This window comes from Pan troglodytes, chromosome 5, assembly GCF_028858775.2.
Source record: "Pan troglodytes isolate AG18354 chromosome 5, NHGRI_mPanTro3-v2.0_pri, whole genome shotgun sequence".
NCBI classification, from domain to species: Eukaryota; Metazoa; Chordata; class Mammalia; order Primates; family Hominidae; genus Pan; species Pan troglodytes.
The window spans coordinates 51,881,022-51,903,551 of NC_072403.2; the positions used below are offsets into that span (position 1 = coordinate 51,881,022).

The 22,530-nt window shown below is 43.0% G+C and overlaps 1 protein-coding gene and 1 non-coding gene across 4 annotated transcripts in view; one reads left to right on the forward strand and one right to left on the reverse strand.

Moving 5' to 3' along the window:
• The window catches only part of CLIC5 (chloride intracellular channel 5), a 118,081-nt gene extending 102,824 nt beyond the window's left edge, over positions 1-15,257 (reverse strand). Inside the window, exon 1 of one of the 3 annotated variants that reach the window (XM_001142749.6) lies at positions 14,753-15,257. In XM_001142749.6, coding sequence (XP_001142749.2) covers positions 14,753-14,815 — 63 coding nt within the window. In that variant the 5' untranslated portion in view covers positions 14,816-15,257. The remainder of the gene's footprint in view (positions 1-14,752) is intronic. The other 2 variants (XM_016955635.3, XM_009451390.4) reach the window with 2 other exon arrangements.
• Positions 15,258-17,915: 2,658 nt separating this feature from the next.
• Positions 17,916-18,022, forward strand: LOC112209606 (U6 spliceosomal RNA). Its single transcript, XR_002944440.1, has one exon. It is a non-coding gene; the product is annotated as a U6 spliceosomal RNA (small nuclear RNA).
• Positions 18,023-22,530: the final 4,508 nt, after the last annotated feature.

The window sequence follows — 22,530 nt, forward strand, 5'->3', positions numbered from 1 at the left end:
TGAAACCATCAGACTCATAGACTCACTCACTATCACGAGAACAGCATGGGGGAAACAACCCCCAAGATTCAATTACCTCCCATCGGGTCTCTCCCTTGACACATGGGGATTATTACAATTCAAGGTGAGATTTGGGTGGGGATGCAAAGCCAAACCATATCACAGAGCCTCTTTTTCCAGCTCTTCGTTGACCATCCCCCATGTCACAAACCTCTTGTCAACTAGGTGCATCTGATAACCACTCTTTGAAATGAAGTCTGGGTATTCCTTCACTCTACAGTGTTCACCAACAAGGCATTCCCTTTGAGAGGCATTTTTCTCCCACTCTGGAATGAAAGTTGCCTCGCCCTAGTTAGAGCAATTCTTGGCACACAGATGGAAAATGCTTTCTGAGGAGTGTTAGGCCTAGATAAGCCTCTTATCATCCTTTAGGGTGACCTAAACTGGGAGAGGAACCAGAAGAGATAGTCCATGGTTTTTCTCCAGCAGTGTCCTTACTCTCCTGGGGTAGGTGGGTACCAAGAGAAGGTCCTGGGGTCTTGACAGGGTGGAGAGCCTGGTGTCCCCCTATCACCTGCTCTGGAATCTGCCCTAGCAACAGGTCTACGGGGGAGAGAGGGGAAGAGGTGGATGGCTTTCTCCCCCTTCTCTGCCTGAGCTTAGCTGGGCCTCTCCCCTCATGTTGCACACTTGAACTGAACCCCAACTTCTTCCCTAGCTGTGCTGTAAAACGCTGCTTAATGCCTTCCTGATACCAGGTCCCTTGGCTTGGAGCTCCCATAGCCTCATTCTTGCCTTCAGGCCACAGTCCTTCCAAATGCCCAGTGGCTGCCACTCTCCCAGACCCCCAGGCTGCAAGTTCTGCCAGGGCCCAGCTGGCTTCCCCCACAAGACCCAGGGCCTGGCACCTGGTAGGCTTCAGTAAACAGCTGCCACATGGAAAAGTGCATTTCAAGTACCTTGACTTCATTTTTTATTGTTTTTAATTATGAACACACATTAAAGGGTTTTGGAGTTAGTCAGAAACCCCAACTCTGCCACTTTCCATGGGACCTTGAGCAAAACACCTAACCTTTCTGAAGCCAGATTTCGCATGTAAAACAATCACAATATATCTAAAGGAGTAGGGATACTGGATTAAACAGAGTGTCACCACAATATCTGGTGCATAGGAGAGAGATGCTCTGCAAATTATATTTATTATAATGCCTTCCCTGATCCTGCTACCCTTGACCATGGCAAGTGTCTCAGAAAGACTCAGAAAGTCCTAGCAGTGAGGCTGGACCACCCCCACCCCCCGCACCAGGGAGTAAACTCAATCAGCAGCAGCTTTATTCTCACCTCTGCTTTCAGTCTTCTATGTGGCATTATAACAGCCTAACTTGTCTGGGCCTCAAGGAAGAATGAAGCTGCTAGAATCCTGCGAGGACTTGATGGAATCCATCAAATTCCATGGACAATATTGTAAATTTCTTTAGATTTATTGTTATATCTCATGTTTATAGTGCCTAGCGAATAGTCTGTAATTTTGTTGTTGTTGTTGTTGGACTCTGCCATACATATCTGTAAATGACTCTAGGTCTTAGAATGGAAGAAGAGCCGGCTGGAATAGATGTAAGATTTCTCTCAAGTCAGTGGCTTCATCCTTGCGAAGATGATTTTCAGAGCTTACTCTAGAATCCTGACTGAGGAACTTGGGCCAATGCCACATCTTGGGCAAACTGGCCAGGGGACAAAAATCTGCTCTTGGTGGCCACACCCACAATGCACAACAGGTACACTTCTTTTTCCCAGTGGCGTGCAATACTCCTGGTCTCTCTTACCCACTTCCTTCTGGTCCTCTTCCCTCTGCCTACTGACCTGATAAAGTAATCCCAGCTAATGTGTCAGCTGGGACTACTGCATCCATAGGTAGCCCATTACAAGTAGCATATGTATATTTTTAAAAGGACCTCTAAGAAACATTCCTTAAGCCAAAGGGGTTGATCAAAGAATGGGAGTTCATGTCACTATGGCAGAGAAGTGGGTAGGAGACTTGAGAACAGGTGCGTCTTTAGGCTGCTCTAACTCACCCAATCTGGTAATTGCCCTGCTTTCTTGTCTAGGTGTTGGGATCTGACCTTGACCTTGGACTATTCATTGCCACCTATGGAGAATTAAGGAAAGGCAAAACCTTGGTCATCTCCCTCTTGCTCGCCATTGGAAAAATGCCTTCTGATTTAGCGCAGCAATTTCTCCTCATTAAGCTACAAGGGGCTGGGTAAAATGAGGCAGGAGAGAGCACAAATTCTGATGTCAGGGGATGAAGTTTGAAGCCAGGCTCTACAATGTCCTAGCTTTGTGCATTTATCCAGATGGGACTCAGTCTGACCTTCAGTTTCCTCATCTGTAAATTGGGAATAGTACCAAGACCTACTCCATGGAATTCAAGGAATCAGCGTAACTAAGGTGTTCAGAATAGCAGTTAGCCACTGTTGCTATTATTCAATTTCCAAACTGATTCTCTGATTTTGAAAATGCAAAGACACCACTCATGGGACCAAAGAGGACTGGGGTGTGAAGACTGGTTTTTCTGTATCATAAGCCACTTCAGTGATCCTCTGTCTCACCTACCCTTTTCCCTCTTCCATCCCCGCTATCTCTTTCCCAACATTTTCCTCTTCAAGAACCTTATACTTTGAGGATGGGGATAAATACCTTTGCAAAAACAACAACAACACCAACAACAAAACAATAAACAAGGCTGCAACTGTTTTTATAATTCCACGGGCCACGGAGCAGATCCTAAGTCTAAAGGTCACTATATAAAATGACTGAGATGTTATATACCTTGGGGTGACCTGAGAGCAGTAGAAGACCACTCGCCTACCAAATCTCTCCTACATTTGAATGTCACAGGGCTTTAAATTTCCACTGTTAGACTCACCCCTGTGGGTTTTGGATACTCCCATGGGGCCTGGTTAGGTTAAGGGCAGTGTTCCCTTAACCAGACTGGGCACAAGAATCACCTGCAGCACTTGTTAAATTACAGGTATCTGAGACCTCCTTCCCTGAAGACTCTGATTCACACATTTGGGCTGGAGTTTGGAAAATGCCCCAGGTGGTTCTCATGCCTGTGCAAGGCTGGGAAACCCTGTTCTGGTGGAGAGTGGTCAGGTCTGGAGTCCGGATCTCCAGGTTTCTAAGTTTGTATAGAGCAACCCATCATGCAGCCCCTGACAAATCACCTGATATATGAGAGGATTAACTATCTTCCTTCCTCAAAGGATAACAGACCCAAAAATGCTTCAAAAAACTGTATGTACACACAAGGAACCATTTTAACAGAATATGGGAAATAACGCTGGGAAAAGGAATGCAAGAATAGTTTCAATATCAGGTGGAAGCAGTTGAAGTTGATCTAGCAGATGGGGAATCGATGTCATACAGGAGAAGATTCTTCTTTAGGAAGATTAAGTGGACAGTATTAAGCATGGTCAACAGGAGGTGAGAGAGGCTGCAGGTGGGATGCCAGTTTGTAGTAGGAAACAAGAATACATAACTTAGTTTCTACGGTAGAGACTAGCTCCAAACCTGCTTCCTCTCTGTCCTTGGAACACAGATGACACTTCCCAGCTTCCCTTGCACAGAGGAACAGCCACAGGATTGAGCTCTGGACTATGGAAAGTGGGTGGAAGTGATTCGACCATGCAAACCTACCATGATGTCCTCCAACTTCAATCTTCCCTGTGCTGGCTGACTGTAGAGAGCCCAGCAGAGGAGTTGGCAGTCCCGCAGGGTGGCAGAACTACAGGGTGGAGGGAGTCCAAGTGGGGAAGGCCACTCACTAAACACTGCATTGAGCTACTGTGTGAAAAAGTTGGTAGGCTGTTGTTTCAGCAGTTGGCCTATACTGACCAAGGCAGTGCCTGACATCTGAACAGTGAAGACTGTAGTTTGCAAAAGGGGTTCATGTTTCTTATCTTATTTGACTTCATAATAATAATCCTGCCACACAGATCAGATCCCTGTTATATTCACAAAGTACCTGAATGAGGAAAGGCCACATAACTTTCCCCACACAGCTCCCCTCTCCCAGAGCCTGTGGGGAAGCCCTGCCCAGAACCTTCAATTCCACAAGTAAAACCTGAGTCATTTGTGACAAAGGGCCACGGACATATGGCTCCTTTGGTTTCAGGGGCAAATTCTAAAGACACTGCTGTCTCTAGATTTTATGCTATAACTATAAAATGCCACAGAGAGCAAATGTGTAAATGAATAAAGGGCAGGTGAGACGGCCCCTCGTCTTCATCCTCGATGTTGACGGGGCCCATGCACACTGGCAGCATTAGGAAGCAGAAGTGGACATTGACAGGTGAGGAGCCTTGGGCTGGATCAAGAAACCTCTATCTGTTGCCATGACAATCTCCCAAATTGGATGTTTAAGAGAGTAACTGGGACATGGTGTTTACTTCGTCTCTATTCTAGGTAATGGGTTCCCAGTTGGACTCCATTCACTGCACATCCTCCCCTCCTTCCCCTTTTGTGTTATTTCTCCAGTAGGACACTTGTTTCTTTTCCCCCTTACCATAGAATAACGTTAAACAAAAGTGGAAAAGAAACCATCACCCTGAAGTCCATAGAGGTTGATATAGGATATGGGGTAACTGGCACAAAACTTCTACACACCAAAGCCTGTGGGTAACCGGAGACGTGCTGCAAAGGCCTCTCACGCCAAAACACCCTGCCTCAGATGCAGGGCCAAGTGCACCATGTTTAGATAATTAAGCACTTCCCTCTTTTAAACTACAATTGCTCCACAGGCAGGTAGGGGCACAGCAATCTTCCACTTTATAAACAAAAGTCTGGATCCCCCAGCTTGCCATCAGAGATGCTTCATGATCTGATCTGCTAGATCTGAATGTTTGTGTCCCCCAGAATTCCTATGCTAAAATTTCATCTCTGAGGTGTTGGCATTAGCAGGTGGAGGCTTTGGGAGGTGATTAGGTCATGAGGGCGGAGCCCTCACAAATGGGATTAGTGTTCTCATGAGGGGCTGAAGAGAATAGAGTTCTCCTCCTCCACAATGTGAGAACCCAGTGAGAAGGTGACAGCTATGAACCAAATTGTGGCCCTCACCAGACACCAAATCTATTGGTGCACTGATAGACTCCCCAGCCTCCAGAACTGTGAGAAATAAATTTCTGTTGTTTATAAGCTACTTAGTTCATGGCATTTTGTCATAGCAGCTCAAAGAGATTAGGACAGAGCCCATGTATATATATATATATATACATGTATATATATTACACACATGTATAAATATATATACACACATGTATAAATATATATACACATGTATAAATATATATACACAAATGTATAAATATATATATACATTTATATATATACGTATAAATATATATATACATGTATAAATATATATATATACATTTAGATGGAGTCTTGCCCTATCGCCCAGCCTGGAGTGCAATGGCGCAATCTCGGCCCACTGCAGCCTCCGCCTCCCTGGTTCAAGCGGTTCTCCTGCCTCAGCCTCCTGAGTAGCTGGGATTACAGGCATGCGCCACCATGTCCAGCTAATTTTTTGTATCTTTAGTAGAGACGGGGTTTCACCATATTGGCCAGGCTGGTCTCAAACTCTTGACCTCGTGATCTGCCCACCTCAGCCTCCCAAAGTGCTGGGATTACAGATGTGAGCCACTGCACCTGGCCCCTAACTTACATTTTTATCTGCCTTCCCAATATCCATTCACACCCTCTTCAGCACAGCCAAGCAGAGCTCTGAGTTTTCTGGGACACATCCGGGCTTGTCTTGCTTCTGAGCCATTGTTCACATGATTTCCTTTGCCTAGGACATTGCATTTATTTCCTACCTCTTATTGCTTGATCACCTTGGCTAACTCCTCACATGCCTCATTCCTCCCTCTCAAACGACATTTCTTTTTTTCCTTTTTTTTTTTTTTTTTTGAGACAGTCTTGCTCTGTCGCCAGGCTGGAGTAGAGTGGTGCAAACTCAGCTCTCTGCAACATCCACCTCCTGGGTTCAAGCGATTCCCCTGCCTCAGTCTCCTAAGTAGCTGGGGCTATAGGCGGGTGCCACCACACCCGGCTAATTTTTTTGTATTTTGCTAGAGACGGCGTTTCACCATGTTGGCCAGGATGGTCTCGATCCCCTGACATGATCCCCCTGCCTCGGCCTCCCAAAGTGCTGAGATTACAGTCATGAGCCACCATGCCCAGCCCCAAAAGACATTTCTTAAAGCAAGTCCTTATTTCTGTACTTCTTCTCCATGCTCCCTTCTCTGGGGAACCTCCTCTGTCACCTGTAGCTCTGAGCAGAAGTTCAGATAAAATCCCTAGCCCTGACCCCCTGTGATCCTCAGCTCTGATCTTTCAGCATTCTAAGGAACATCTGCATGGGACTGGCCTGCCAGCACTTCAGATTACACCATTCCAGATCCAAATGATTTTAATGAACAGCAACTCCCTTCCTCACAGGATACACAGGTTTTCTTCAGAGTTAAAAGGAAACTTAAAGCTCAATTAGTTTGTCTGTACTCTTCAATTTACAATATCTTAGACAGTAATGGTCAAGCCCATCAAAGATATCACCATTCTAGATGTGGACACTAACCTTTCCAGGGGTGAATGTACCAGGAAACTGCTGAGTCTTCGGTGTTGGTGCCCCTAATATACACTATTTGCACAGGCTTCTTCCAAGGCATGCACCTAATTTTGTATTCACTTCTGTATTCCACAACACACTCTGTCTTTCGGCCCTTGTTTGGACTCACGTGGCCTCCTGATGGGACCACTGGGATAGCCTCCTCACTGACTTCTGCCTCAGGGCTCTCCTTATTCCAACATGGTCACAGTGAATGCAGCCGTAATAGCAATGGCAAAAACAGCAGCAGCTCACATTTTATCTCACTACTCTTCCTTAAACCCACATAGCGTATATCCCAAAGTGTTAGATTGGGAACTTATCTCATCAGAGAAGGTCAGACTGGATGACTTCTGGAAGCTTTTCCAAATAATAAATTCTATGGTTTTATGAATGTTGATCACATTTTATAGAAAAAAAAACTTACCCTTAAAGCAAGTCACGCAACCAGTGCGTGGCAGACCTGGAATCCAGGTCTTCTTTCTTTTGTTGTTTTTTTTTTTTCCTGTTTTTTTTCTTTTTCTTTTTTTTTTCCCCAATTTTCATTTGCACAAATTTATGGGGTACATGAGCAATTTTGTTACATGCATAGATTGTGCAGTGATCAAGTCAGGACTTTTAGGGTATCCATCATACTTTGAGTTCATTGATTTTCCCACTAAAGCACGAAGTCCAGCTATCAATCTTTCTAAACATAACCCAAGGCAATCTCCTATTGTGTGTAGACACTTCCAGTTACTCCCCACTGCTTACAAGGGAGCAGATACCACTTACCTCCCATTCAAGGCCCCCTCCTGCCGCTGTTGTTGGCTTTTTTGCTGTCCTATTTCCAATTGCTCCTTTCATATACCACTTGCTTCAGACAACCCCGTGTACTCATAAGCCCTGAGCATCCCCATCTCCACACCTTTGCTGGACCTGACATGGTTGCTCACTTTTGGCCACCTCTGAATCCTGATCATTCTTCAAGACTCAACTCAGGTCCCACCCTACCCAAAGCTGGGCCTGAAGACACCATTTGGGCCACACTGGTCCCATCATATGCATGACTCATTTCATTCCTGTCACTCATGTGCCACTGATGCTTATTTGCATTGCACTCCTCAGTGGCACTCTCACAAGCTACTGGAGCCTGTCTTCTTCTCTGATCTCCCCCAGCCCCCTTCAGCTTTCACAGAGCCTGGCACAGAGTAGGTGCTCTGTAAGCATTTTCATATATTGATTGATTGATTATATTTTATCCCCTAACTCCCTACATTCTTTATCTTACTATCTCCTTCATGCATTGCCATTTAAAATTATGTGTCACTCCTATATAATAAAAAATATACAAAGGAAGAAAAGAAAAATTACAAAAGAAAGGTCAAAAGCATTTCTTTCCTCCCTTTTCTGGTTTATTTGAGGTCAATCTGGAGTGATTCATGTGAACCAGCATATTGCCTTGGCTACCTCCATCCTGTGAAATGCTTGTTTCAAGTAGCGACTGGACCATATTTTGTCCTTTTGATGCTCCACTGAGTAGTTCAGCCCTATTTACCCATGGTTTGCACCAGTGGTTCTCAGTCTTTGATGGGCTTCAGAATCACCAGTGGGTAGCTTTTTAAGCATACAGATGCCTGGGCCTCACCCCACCCTCCTAAATCTGAAACTCTATAGACAGGACCTGGGCAGGTACAAGTGAAGAAGGCAAGTGCAGTGACTCTTTCATGCCCCAAAGGCTGAGAACCACCAGCCTACCCATGGTTTACCTCCAGTGTTGCTGGCATGGGAAGAGTCTTTGAATCCCCCTTAAAGACTCTTCCCATGCCAGCAGAGCTAAAAGAACTTCTAGAAGTTAACAACTCCATTTCGTTTTACAGGGAAGAATTCGTTTCAGTTCAGACAGTAGGCTATTTATCTTATTTGTCCTTAAAGAATTTCACATCTCAGAACTTAGATACTTCTTTCTTGAAAGAAAAGACAAGTTTCCAAAGCAGGTTGTCATTTAGCGAACTGGAAGAGAAATGTCCCTGACTGTGGGAACTGACCCCTCAGAACACAAGCAGTGTTAGATTTAAGACACCCTGGGTAGAGAGAGTCCTTTACAGAACTACATCTTAGGAAACTCATGCTTAACCACTTTGCATCTTTACTATCTCTAGTTCCTCCAGTCTTGACAACAGATACAACTCAGGATGTGTTCTGGGTAATAGTTTTTTAATAGATACCAGAGAGTGAGAGCCTACGACATTTTCCCCATAATCCTGGTAGATAATACGTGTGCATGTGTGAGTATATTTGATGAGAGCACCTATGGCTATGCATAGCTGGAAGGTTGTTGAGGAGGGGGTAGTAAAATCTGTAAAGAGAACCAGGGATCCTCTTGAAAATAAAGAGGATCCTTTACCCTGGCCTGGCTACCAGGAGCCTTGGGGAAGCAGTTATGTAGGAGCTTTCTTGGATGAGGGAGCAACTGACAGGAGGAATCAACTTCCCTTGAGTTTGAAGAACCCAGTGGGTCAGGGATCTGCAGTTACCCTGTAGTCAGTCCAACCACATTACTCCAGACATGGGCTCTAGTGGGCTCCAGCTTATGGAGCAGCAGTCCAGTCAGAGGCAGTCAGATCCAGTGGTGGTTGCACTGTACTTCAGTTGCCATTGGTCTGCAGCAATGAGACTCACTGCTTGTGTTCTCAGGGGTCAGCTCCAACAATCGGGAACATTTCTCTTCCAGTTCCCTGAATGACAACCTGCTCTGGAAACTTACATTTTCTTTCAAGAAGTATCTTGGTTCTGAGATGTGAGATTCAGCTGGTAGGACTGAGCCTCTGACTTCTTGTACACATCAAGGGAGGGAAGCCCAAGGGCTTTACTTTTACTTATTGGGCTACATGGAGCCTACAGAGAAAGACTTACTAATAGGCCAGATCCATACTCAGCTTGAAATGCTGACACCAACTCCATGGAAGATGTGCTGCTGCTATTAGCACTGCACTGGTTAAAACAAAAAAAAATCTGTGGTCCAGAGAGGTCAAGCAGCCCATCCTGGCCAACACACTGGTGAACCACAGCCTGACACCAAAGTTTCACTCTTCCACCACATCTCTTGCCACCACTAACATGGGACCAGCAGCTGACAACTCAAAGGGAACCAAGAATGAGAAGTTTTTGACCTAACTGACTGTCTAAATTGACAGACGCTTTGTCTTGCATGGAGGGGGCCAATAAATGCCCAAAGAGACAACACAAGTCATCAGGGAGGCAGGAGCTGACACCACCGGCAGTGGACGTCAGCTTCTGCAGACCCAGTCCTCATTCCCACCACCCTGCCATGGCACTTCAAATATGCATCATACAACTCTTGATGCTAGCTCTCCAGGAATGTGTTACCAGGAGAAGAAGCACTCACTGCCATAGCAGGGCAGGCAAATTTGTGTATTGCATTATTGACTACAGATCAAAACCTGAAGATAGTGGGAAAGAAAAACACAGTAGCTTAATATGATGAAGGGAACTTTAAAAACCTAGTGAGCTCATGCTTAGGCAAGCGGCCCAAGGTGACCAGGCAGTCACAGTAGCTCAGGGACATAGAGGCGACACCACAAGATCTGATCCTATCTGTTCTGGAAGTCAGATGACCACACCACGAGTCACCACAACTTGTATTGCACCCTGCACCACTCAGAAACTTTTGGGCCACTCAATAAATGAAAGACTAGTCATTTCCATCAGACAATTAGCAGAACTCTGTTTTACTTCCCCCATGCTGAATTGATGATTCTTTGACTAGACCAACCCTATACACGATTGTTCTGGAGTCCTGTGGATAGGGCTTAATAGTTCGTCAGCATCTGTTAACTGGGCAGTGATTGGATGCAAGCTTTCTATCAACAACACTTCTGACCGTGATGCCCTGAGGCTGTTAGAAGTTCTGGACATTTAATCAGCATTAGCAAGGCCACCTATGTCAGCGGTGGCAGAAGCTGCCTGCTATTGGACCTGCCTCTGATTATGACTCAGTGGCTCTCCACCAGGGCTGCACGCTGGAGTCACCTGAGAGTGGATATGAAAATATTGTTTCAGGGTCCCACCCACAGACACACTGATGTAATCGGCTTGGGGAGCAAACTGCCATCAGAAGTTTTAAAATCTCTCTCAATGGATTGAATAGGTAGTGAAGGCTGAGAACCACTGGTTTTTGTTGAAACCTCAGTTCCTGGCTGAAGAGACACTTGCGGCGAGCTTGTCTGTATCATTAGTCACTTCTGGGGTCCATGGGTGAGACTGGGAGTGGAGGAAGCAATGCAAATGGGTGGAATGCCTTGATCTAACCTACACAGCACATCCTGTGTTTGTCTTTTCAAATTGCTTTCTGTTTTGCTTTTACTTCCTTGCTCTATTTCTTTCAATAAACCACACTCACTGCCATTACCTCTAGCCTGTTGTCCTCCCCTTAGGATCAAAGTCCAAGCTACATATGATCTCATTTACTCTCAAAATATCCCTGCAAGTGAGGAAGGAGCCAGGCCTTTGTTCCCCAAGGCAAATCAGGGACGTGCAGGTCCAGAAAGGTTCAGTCTGCCATGGGACTCATAATATTCAAGTCAGTGTGTTTACAGCAATTTTCAATTTACAAAGTGTTTTCACCTATGTTCTCCCATGGAATCCTCACAGCAAATCTACAACGACAGTATTTTCATAACCAGAGTGACCACACATCCTGATTTGCTCCCAAACTATCCTGGGTTATACCTGTGGTTCCAGCCTAATTATTGATATCATTCCCTTTCACTCTCAAAAGTGTCTAGATTTGGACAATAAATTATATGGTCTCCTTATTTATAACCATACTCTTGTTTTAAGAGGGCCAGTGAGGCTCCTGAAAGTTAAATAATTTGTTCAGGATCATTTAGCTAATTAGAGGCAGAGGCAAGACTTGAACTCAGGTACTGCGTCTCCAAATCCCTGCCCCATCCACAGTTATTACGGGACATTAGAATCAGAGTTGACATGATCTAACATTTCTTATTGTAGAAACTAAAAATGTGGGGAAATAATCTCTTAAAAGTCACTGTCAGAATGTTCCCCGAAAGGGAAAGACTCGGAGTACATAGCAGAAATGGGTTAGTCTCCTTGGAAGCATTCTATGAACACATTAGAATGGATTAATAACATAAATAAATGTCACCATGATGGCACTTGAAAGCCTAACTTGGCAAAATAAGGTACCAGGCCTGACATATAGGTATTTGGAAAAGAGCAAGAAATTCAAAGTCTAAACTGCTAGATTTGAGGACTGGATCTGAATGCTATCTGCCATCTACCTTTGGGCATTTTACCTACTTTCTGTGAGCACATGTATTGTTCAACAGAACAGGAGGAATCATCATTCTTAGTTCCCTGGGCTGTTACAAGAAGAGCAAACTGCAGCTCATCAAGTGCTCTGACAGCGAGTCTCATAAGGTACCTGTGAATCCAGTTTATTTGTTTTCTTTATCTTTCACATGAGTGAATCAAGCCTTATAAAGTTGCTGATGATCAAATGAGATAAGGTATTTGAACATACTTATTATGTCCTAATATGCTGCAATCTTTCCTTCTTCTTATCATTATCATTATCAGCAGTAGTAGTAACAGATAATGACTATCAATTGACGTGGGAGACAATTACAATTACATGTCATTGTGAAACTCATTGGGTGACTGTGATTTAGAGTGGTACACCCAGTGGAAACAAGAGGTTGGGAGGTCCTTCCAAGGGGGTGTTGAAAATGACCAAGTCATGACTATAACTGGGTGGGACCCATCCTTCTTGGAAGTCTTCATAGAAACCAACCCACCCTGCCCTGCAGAAAGAGCTTCAGTTACCTGACACCATCAACAAGAAGGCCTTTCTTTTTATGGGGAATCATGTATCTCAGAGAAACTCCAAACTTTGGAAAAGTGTTATTCTGTCAACAAGGACATTGCTTCCCTCAAATGACACAGTTCAAGTAAGGCCTGGGCAGCATCTTTATTTCACAATATTTCTAGCCTTTACTTGTCCCATTTACTTGTAAATGAGAACTGCTAACCTGAAGCTCAAAAAGATGGGGTTGAGGGAGGAGTCAAAACAACTTTCATACCTGACGTTTTGATCTCCCCATCAATCTGGTTTTTGAGCTAGCCATGAAGGCCTGCCTGGCTCTCATTGATTTCCTTTAGGGAAAAAACAAATGACAACACAGTCATTTTAGAATTATTTGGGGAATGCTGCAAATTGTGCAGTAAGGTTTTTATATAAATGGAGAGACTCTCCAACACTGCCAACAAGAAAATTCCAAAGGTGCAGGTAGAATCGGTCTCCACACCTAGGAGTGGGGCAAAGGGCTCCTTTGGTTCTAAAGAACCAATTTGTGTTTCAAATATCTTTCAGAAACTTGACACCTTGAAACTACCACTCTCAAGGAATCTGAGTAAGTCCTAGAATCGTTTTCTTCAAGGAGAGCAGCAAGACTCATCGCTTTGTTAAAGCTCTCCCTATTCACCCCTAGGGCCCAGGCCTGGATGCTGGGGTTCAGAACACCCCCTTGCTGCCCTAAGGTCCAACACTACCCAGCATCAGACGAGAAATGACCTCCTTTATTACCTGGGTCTGCCAAAGGACCTGGAAATCCTGCCTGGGGTGGGGGTGGGGGGAGTCCCAGAAACCAAAGGAGCACACAGGGGCCACAGTGGGAAGAGAACAGGCTGAAGAAAGCAAGTGTCACTAAATGTCAGGTGTAAGCTTGAAAAATAAACACAAAGAATGTAAAACCCAGCAGAAGAAATTTAACAAACCTTTGTGGTAGGCTGGGACAACGGAGACAGATCACGTACCAAGTGTAAAGTAAGTCACATTTTAAGAGTCAGAAAGTACCAAAGACCACAGATTGTTATCAAGGTTTATGTAGATCTCATACTTTTTGCAAACATCTATTTAATTAGCTTGTAGAGAAGGATCTTTTGGGCAAAATAACATTTTCCCAATTCCAGGGAATATTTATGCCTTTTAAATTCTGCCAGGAGGCCCCTGACAGGCACCAGTGACTCTTCCCTTCTCAGCGATCTGCATATTTCTAGGGAAATTTTGCACTGAGAGAGTTTTCCCCCTTTGTGAAAGGTCTTGGCGCCCAGGCAGTCCCCGACTTCCCCTCCCCCAAGTCCTGGCGACTGTTTCTACTCAGCCCTGGAGGCTACTCTCCCGCAGCTTCAGGTTTCCCTACTTCTGCAGCGTCGGCACCAAGGGCTGATCAAATGTTTCTTTCTCCTTACACCGGCGGACCGGGAAACGCCGCCGCAGCCTCGCCTCCATCCTTCCTCCTACAGGTTGCAAATAAAGTACAACAGCTCTGACATTAGGCAGTTTCTGTCCAAGGAGCAAGGTGACTTCGTTTAATTTGCACTGTGCTCCTTCATCCCTGTCTGCATCAGGTTGAACGGGAGGCTCTCCCTACTACCAAACGCCTAACATTTCCTTGATACTGCCTTGAAAAATCATGATTATGACAAAAATAATAACGTCGGAGAATGGAGTGCTTGTTTTCTGCTTTGCAAGTCACCAAGCAAGAAAACACTTTTGTCTCCTTGGCTTTTATTTTAGGATCTCTGAGCGAAAGAGAGAAAGAGAATTTTAAGAAATGTCATTTTCGCTTTGCCAAAGATCATTGTGTCAATAACGTTTCTCTCCCATTCCTCCCCCTCCTCCCGTTTTAAAGGAAAGGTTCACGGGTCCAGCCAGGTTTCTGCCGCATCCCGACACCTGGAGACGTCTTTCAGGACCAGCCCGAATCGCGTCCGGGCAGGGCTCTGGACTCGGACTCGCAGCGGTGACAGCGGAGGCGGGGGCGGGGGTTGACAAACTGCGGATCAACTCTCCGAGAAGACGGCCACCTGCTGGAACCTGCCTTCCTCCATTCCGCCCAGGAGCCTCGCAGCGGGGCGCTGGCCTGCGGAAAGGCCACGGGGGAGCACAGGGCTCCGCGCCGCCCTCCTGGGAGGGTCCGGAGTCCAGCGCACCCCGAGCCCTGGTGCGTGAGCCCGGCGGGAGGTGCGGCAGGTGCGGCGGGAGCCTGGACCCCGACCTACCTTCACGAAGAGCTCGATCTCGGGGTCCCTGTCGTCCCCGTTAGCTGTCGCCGAGTCTGTCATGCCGTTGGCGCCCGGGGCTACCGTCCCGGGCCGGGGAGGCGCCACCTCTGCAGCGCCTGGGCCAGCACTCTGCGCTCCTGCCGCTGCCCAGCGGGGCTCCTCTTCAGGGCGGTGTTTAATTTTTCACAAAACCATCTATTCTCCAGCCCGAGCAGCGGGGTCTGAGAGATCAGTGTCCCAGATGCTCACATGAAAAGGAGCGAAGCCGGGAGGAGGCAGGGGGCCACGGGGAAAGCCGGGTTAAGGGGATGACAACAGGTCGTGGGAGCAACAAGTGCCGGGCTGCCCGGAGGTGTCACAGGATCCGCGACTGTCAGCGATCCCGCCGCCGCCAACGCGCCCAAAATAGCCGGCGGCTGCAGGGCGGGGTCAGCCGGGCGGGGACGCGGCGGGGACACCCCGGGAGCTCGGGCCTGGGCCGGGCCACGGCCCCCCGCCCCAAGACCCCGCAGGGCAGGAGGCGGAGACAGAGCTGGCCCCGGCAAAGCCACCAAGGCCAAGAGGATGTCCTGGGGGCGGATAATGAGGGGAAGGCAGAAAGAGTCGAGGAGAAGGGGAAGGGGAAGGGGAAGGGGAAAGGGGAAGGGGAAGGAAGAGAGGAGATGGCTCTCAAGTCTTCTGTTTCTTTAATAAAGCGTCAGCTCCTCCGAGTTACTCCACTACCAGCCTTACCCACTTGGAAAGCCCTTCCTGTCTTAGTGATGCTCAGAACCCCCACCAAAAGGGGCACTTGCCATCCTTGGGCTAAGCAAAAGGAGAGTAGGGTGCTGGGGACGGGCAGGGCAGGGCAGGGGTGGCTCCTGGGGCAGAGGGGTGAGTCAACCCGGTCAGGTGCGGCTTCCATGCCTTTCAGCCTTCTGGGTTTGTTTATTTTTCTTCTCCCTTCTTTCATTTTCTTTCTATTTCTTCCTTTATTTTCTGATCTTACTTCATTCCCGTTCTCTTCTGGTTGTTTTAGTGAAGTAGGATGCAAACACAGAAAAGATGCACATATCTTAGGTGTATGCCTCAATGAATTTTCACAATCCAACCCACCCATGTAACGAGCGCCAGATGAAGAATAAAATGTTAGCCACAGCCCTAGAAGCTCCTCCTGCTCTCTCCTCTCCACATCTTTTCTCCCGTCTCCCCTGTCCCAGAGTAACCATTATTCTGGCTTGTAGCAGCATAGGATCTTTTTGCCTGGAATGTTGGTGTCTGGCTTCTTTCGCTCATTACTATGTTTGTGAGATTCATCCATTGTGCTATGTGTAGTTGTGTATCATCCATTTTCACCGACATACTTACTTATTCATTCTTCTGTCAATGGACATTTGTGCAGGTGACTATCATGACTACTCTGTCACGAACATTCTCTCTACCAAACATCTTTTGGTTGGATTCACAGACACTTTTCTCTTGGATGTATACTTAGGAGTGGACTTGCTGAGTTGTAGTGTATAAGAATGCTCTCCTTGTGTAAACACTGCCATAGGTTTTCTAAAGTGGTTGCACCAACAGACATTCCCACCCTTCATTTCTTTAAAAAATAATTATTGAATGTTTTGCACCAGAATCTGGTGGAATTCTCTTTGTCTTCTTTGCCTTCTCTTTAATTAATCCTGTTTGTGCTATGTCCTTCCTTACTAAAAACATGTATTTATTTCATAGCTTTATTAAAAAATTCATCGCTTAATAAAAAAATAAGTAATAATACTTATTATGTGCTAGGCAAAAATGTTGAGCACTTTACATGTGTGAACTTGTATAATATTTACAAATAGTATAATGATCCCAATTTTACAAGTGGGGAAACTGAGACATGAAGTATTTAAGTAACTTATCCCTAGTCATTCAGCTAGGAAATGGAGAAGTCAGGATTTAAACCCAGACAGACTTGAGCCTGTCCTCTCAACTGCTCTACAAACTGCTTTTCTTAGTGCACACTATGGAAGTGCACACTTTGAGGAAACAAAGGCATGGTTTTAACGGTCTTAACAGAGATCAAAATCCCTTTCAGAATAATAGTTACATGAAATGAAAACTAAGGCTGCCACATGAATTGGGAAGATGAAGGAGCTATACAAGCTGTCACGTAAAGATACTATTTACCATGGTTGGGGTGAGGAGAGGAAAAGGCTTCATGGAGCAAAAGGCACTTTAGCTGAACCTTCCTGAAAGGTCAGGCATCTGATAGGCAAAGAAAAGGGAAAGATGTCCTCACTACCCTTTATGGCAGGCTGTGTCCCCACAGACTCTCCGTGCAAATTCCTCCTTCCTGAAGAAAGCAGTCACCAAGCCCAACGTGCAACTCTCTTGGTACATTATAACTTAATCAAGGTGATGTTTAATTGCTTTCCTCCTGCTTGGCTTCAGGCTTACATCACCAAAGCCTTTAGAGAAACAGTCACCTTCACAGCTGTACATTCTGCGCCAATGACTACATACTTTAGGGAAGGACCAAGGTTACAGAGGGAGACTGGTGCCTTCGCTGCATGATGCACAGACTCAGAACATCCCTGCACTGAAGTGTAGGCAATATTCTTAATGGCAATGTGGCAGTAGCAAATAAAATTATATGCATAAAATGTCTTCGAGGGTTTTGGTTTTTTGTTTTTTGTTTTAATGAAAAATGTGTTACACGTATTTTCAATCATTTCCTTGGCTATGATCTAAACAACGTGTGGTATGACTTCTCTTTCCTTAATCCCAAACCTATCAGAGTTAACTTTCATTTTATCTTCTCCAAATATCTACTGCTATTGTAAAATTGGACAGATCTCTTTCAATAACATTTTATAGGAAATATCTCCCATTTGGACATCCCTGCAGATAACTTATATTTTTGATATTATAAAGCTTCATGCTGCAAAAAAAAATTCTTCTTTGGTCATAAACTATTTCTGTGCATATTTTCCATTTTCAATTTCATATTATGCCTTAGCTGAAGATAAAAGGACTTTACTTTGTACCCTTTAATGTTAAAGAATAATTGGTTAGAGTCAATTCTAGCTTTGTCTGGAGAAAAACACTATATATCTAATTCCAGCCCATAGTTTCACAAATGTGGTGCAAGTTTTGAATAAATTTTTACCAGGAAAGTACTTTAAAAACACATTTAGTGCTCACTTTGGCAGCTCGTATTCTAAAATGGAAACCATACAGAGAAGATTGGCATGGCCCCAATGAAAGGGTGACATGCAAATCTGTGTGACATTCATATTTTTGTATGACTGTTGAAAGTGAAAACTATAACATATCTGATAGCATTTTTAATATATTTAGATTCAATAATATGACCACTGCAGCATAAAGGGTAAAGGGCAAGGAATTTATACAGTTGTAAGGTTTATATACTTTACTTGATATAGTAAACTCTAAGTAGCCTGAGAAAACCTAGGTATGTGTATTGTAATCCCTAAAGAAACAGCTATTTGAGTTATAAAACAAAAGTATAGTAAAAAAAAAAAGCCAACAGATAAGCTAAAATGGAATGACAAGAAATATTCAAATAATCTAAAAGGCAGAAAAGAGGAAGAGAATAGAAAACTGATAATAAAATGGTACACCTAAATATAACCATATTAATACTTAAGCTAAATATAAATGGTCTAAGCACATAAATTAAAAGCTGAAGATTGTTGGATTGCATAAAAAAGCAACAAGAAGACCCAACTATATGCTGTTACAGAATTCACTTCAAACACAATGTTATTGATAAATTAAAAGTAAGAGGATGGAAAAGCCCCTGCCATGCAAACACTAATCAAAAGAAAGCTAACCTCTAAATAAATGTAATTATTAATAATATATAAACATATATTAATGTAAGTCTATTAGACAAAATAGACTTCAGAAAAAGGAAATTATCAGGAATAGAGACATTACATAATAATAATAATAATAATAATAATAATAATAATAATAACAGAGCCAGCTCACCAAGAAGATAGAACAACCTTAAATGCATATATACTTAATAACAGAGCTTCAATATTGATGAAACAATAGCTGATGGAACTGAAAGGAGAAAGAGAAATACAGAATTATAGTTAGAGACTTCAGTTCTCCTCTTTTGGTAATTTATAGCACAAGTAGACAAAAAATCCATAAGAATATAGAATATAGAAGACCTAAACAACACTATCAATAACCTTGACCTTATGAACATTTGTGGAATATCCCACCCAAACAACAACATAATATACACTATTTTCAGATATATATGGAACATTTACCAAAAGAGATCACATTCTGGGTCACAGAACAAACTTCATTACGTTAAAATAATGAAATTATACAAAGTATGTTCTCTGACCATAATGGAATCAATTAAATTAATATCCAGAAAGATATCCAAAACACTTCCAGTTATTTGGAAATTAAGCAACACACTTTAAGAAATTCATTGATCAACAAGGAAGCCTCAAGGATTATTAAAAAATATTTTGAATTGAATTCAAATGAACATACAACATATCAAAATTTGTGAGATGCAGCTAAAGCAATGCTTAGTAGAAATTTACACATAAAACACTTATTTTAGAAAATAATAAAGTTATGAAATTTATAATCTAGGCTTCCATTTTATGGAACTAGAAAAAAGAACAGCCAGCTAAAACCAAAGCAAGCAAAAATAATAAAATAATAAATATAAAAACAAATTAATGAAATCGAAGAAAAAATAAAACAATAGAGAAAATCAATAATACTAGAGGCTGGTTTTTATCAAAGATCAATAAAGTTGATAAATTTCTCACTAGATTTACCAAAAAACTAGAGAGAGAAGATATATTATCAATGTTAGATACGAAAGATGGGATATCAACTATGAACTTCACAGATACAAAAAGATAAGGGAGTACTACAAACAACTCTCTGAACATAAATTAGACTATTTAGATAAAATGGATAAAAGACACAGACTAATAAAATTCACTCAATGAGAAGTAGATAACCTGAATAGTCCTATATTTATTAAACATATTAAATTCATAGTTGAAAGCCCTCCAAGAAAAGAAAACTACAGCCCCATATACCTTCATTAATGAATTCTACTAAACATTTTAGAAACAATAACACCAATTCCATACAATCTCTTCCAGTAATGAGAAGAGGAGGAAGTGAAGGACTTGTATCCAGGATTTGTAAAGAATTTTTACAACTCAAAAAAAAAAAAAACCCAGCTAAAAAAATAGGCAAAATATCTGAGCAGACACTTTAACCTAGAAGACTTACCAATGGCAAACACATGAAAATATGCTCAACGTTCTTCAGTAGAGCAATGCAAATAAAGAGATACCACAATATACCTATTAGAATGGTTACAATGTGCATTCATGATAATCCCATGTGTGAGCAAGAATGCAGAGCAACTGGAACTCTCATACATTGATGGTAGGAATGCAAAATTGTACAGTCATTCTGGACAGCAGTTTGGCATTTTCATATAAAGTCAAATGTACACTTACTATATGGCCCACTTACCATCTTCTGGGTATTATCCAAGAGAAATGAAAACTTATGTTTACATAAAACCTTGGTACATAAATTTTTTTTACAAAAGTATTATTCATAATTGCCCCAAACTGGAAACATCCCCAAATGTTCCTCAATGGGTAAATGAATTTTAAAAAGTGATAACATTTATGCAACGGTATATCACTTAGCGATAAAAAGAATGAGCTATTAATTGGTGCACAACACAGGTAAATCTCAAATGCCCCATATTAAGTGAAAAAGAAAAGCAGTCTCAAAAGGTTACTTACTGTATGGTTTCATTTACATGACATTCTGGAAAATAAAAAAATTATAGGGATGGAGAGAAGATCAGTGGCTGCCAGGGACTGGGATAGAGGAGGGCTTGATTACAAAGGGGCAGCTTTCAGCTTTTGATAGAACTACTTTGCATCCTGTTTGTGTCATTGGTTACACACATTTCTGTATGTGTTAAAATATACAGAACTACACACCGAAAAGGTGAATTTTCTGTATGCAAATTTAAAAAATGATCAAAATGCTTAAATAATTTCCAAAAAGGTAAAGCCATCAGGTTCTATTGCCATACCCACTTTCCACACAGTCTTTGCTTCAAATCTGTAACATCAGACCTCATCTTACCATTAATTTCAGAAATGTAAAAGAGATTTCTATTTTATGAGATGCAGTGCTTCTAATTAGGCTGATCAATAAAATAAAACAAACTTTCATTGAAATAACAAACAAAATAAACATATTTAGACAGTGTGTTTGTGTGTGTGTTACGAAATGACATGTACTGTAAAATAATGATGATGCTTATGGGGAGATTTTTCAGAAAATGCTTGCCCTACCCACTACCGGAGTGCAATCACATTATTAGTCACAAGTTCCAGCTTTTATGTACCTAGCAGTATTCAGTTGAGCCCAGTCACTATACCCAGAGTAGCAGCTATTTCCATGGGAATTAAACAACTTACATTCTCTGCAGGAGATCTCCCAGACAATCTCAAGGACTTGAGGTTTAAGCTGGAAGATTTTGATGACAGCTTCAGAAAGACATTATGCCCTTGTGGGAGGACCAACTGGGTGTAGACGAAGGGAGGTGAGTCCTAGAGGGATCACACCTGCATGAGGTCACAGATTGGGCTATGAGGGGGATTGAGGTGAGTTGCTAGTTCTATTTCTTTATAACCTAAGGTGTCCTTGGGCATGGCCAACATGATCAATGATCTTGGCTCTCACTGCAGTCTGTCTATTGGTGCTTTGCAAAGGCAGAGGCCTGGGAGTGAGCTGGACTGAAGTCAAGAGTCCTTGTCAAAAACCATCACTCATCCCACTGATTCACTCATTACTCATTCCTTCAACCAGTGTTTTCGGGGTGTCTACTATGTGCCAGACACCGCTCATACTCATTTTAGAAGCCCCTGAGAACATACAGTGTGCATACCATCTTCTGATGATGAGCAGTCTTAGTTCCTGTATTATTCCTTCCGGGATTGAGTTATGGCTTTTCAACTGGAGTGGAAGCTTCTTATGGACAGGAATCCAATTTTGTGTTTCTTTTGCAAGACCCACAGGATATAATGGTCCCTTGCTATATACTTACAAACAGGCTAATATGCCCTGTATAGTGCACATGCTCAATAAATAATTGTTGATGGAATCAATGAATGAATGAATAACCAGCACTTCTATTTGAAGTCTCCTCCATCTGGGATTTTGACCTTCCACCAATGAAATGGACATTACAGTGTGGAGTTTTTATAAAGATTCTAATTTGAACTGAAACATATGAAAGAGTTACATCATAATAATAATAGTTAACATTTGCTTAGAGCTCACCATGTGTTGGGAACTCTGAAGTCCTTATTAGCTCACTTCATTTCTATAATAACCCTATGAGGTAGTGTTATTAATCCCATTTCACAAATAAAGAAGCAAAAACTTAAAAAGAGTAAGTAACGTATCCAAGGTCATGTGGATAGTTATAAACAACAGAGCTGGAACTCCCTCCATTGCTAAAGCCCAGGATGTGGTTGGAGGAGGTTGGGATGCTACTAGAAATTTAGAAATTGCTTACTGAATTGGTGGGATAAGTAAATGACTAGTCTTGGATAAGAAATGGCTAGGGTTGGGGATTCTGGAGTTCTCCTTTACTCTGCTTAAACTAAGACACACTCAGAGATGAAATGAAAAAGGAAACATAGGGTCCAAGAGATGGCACAGAAAAAGTAAAAAATACTCAGCCCTAGGAA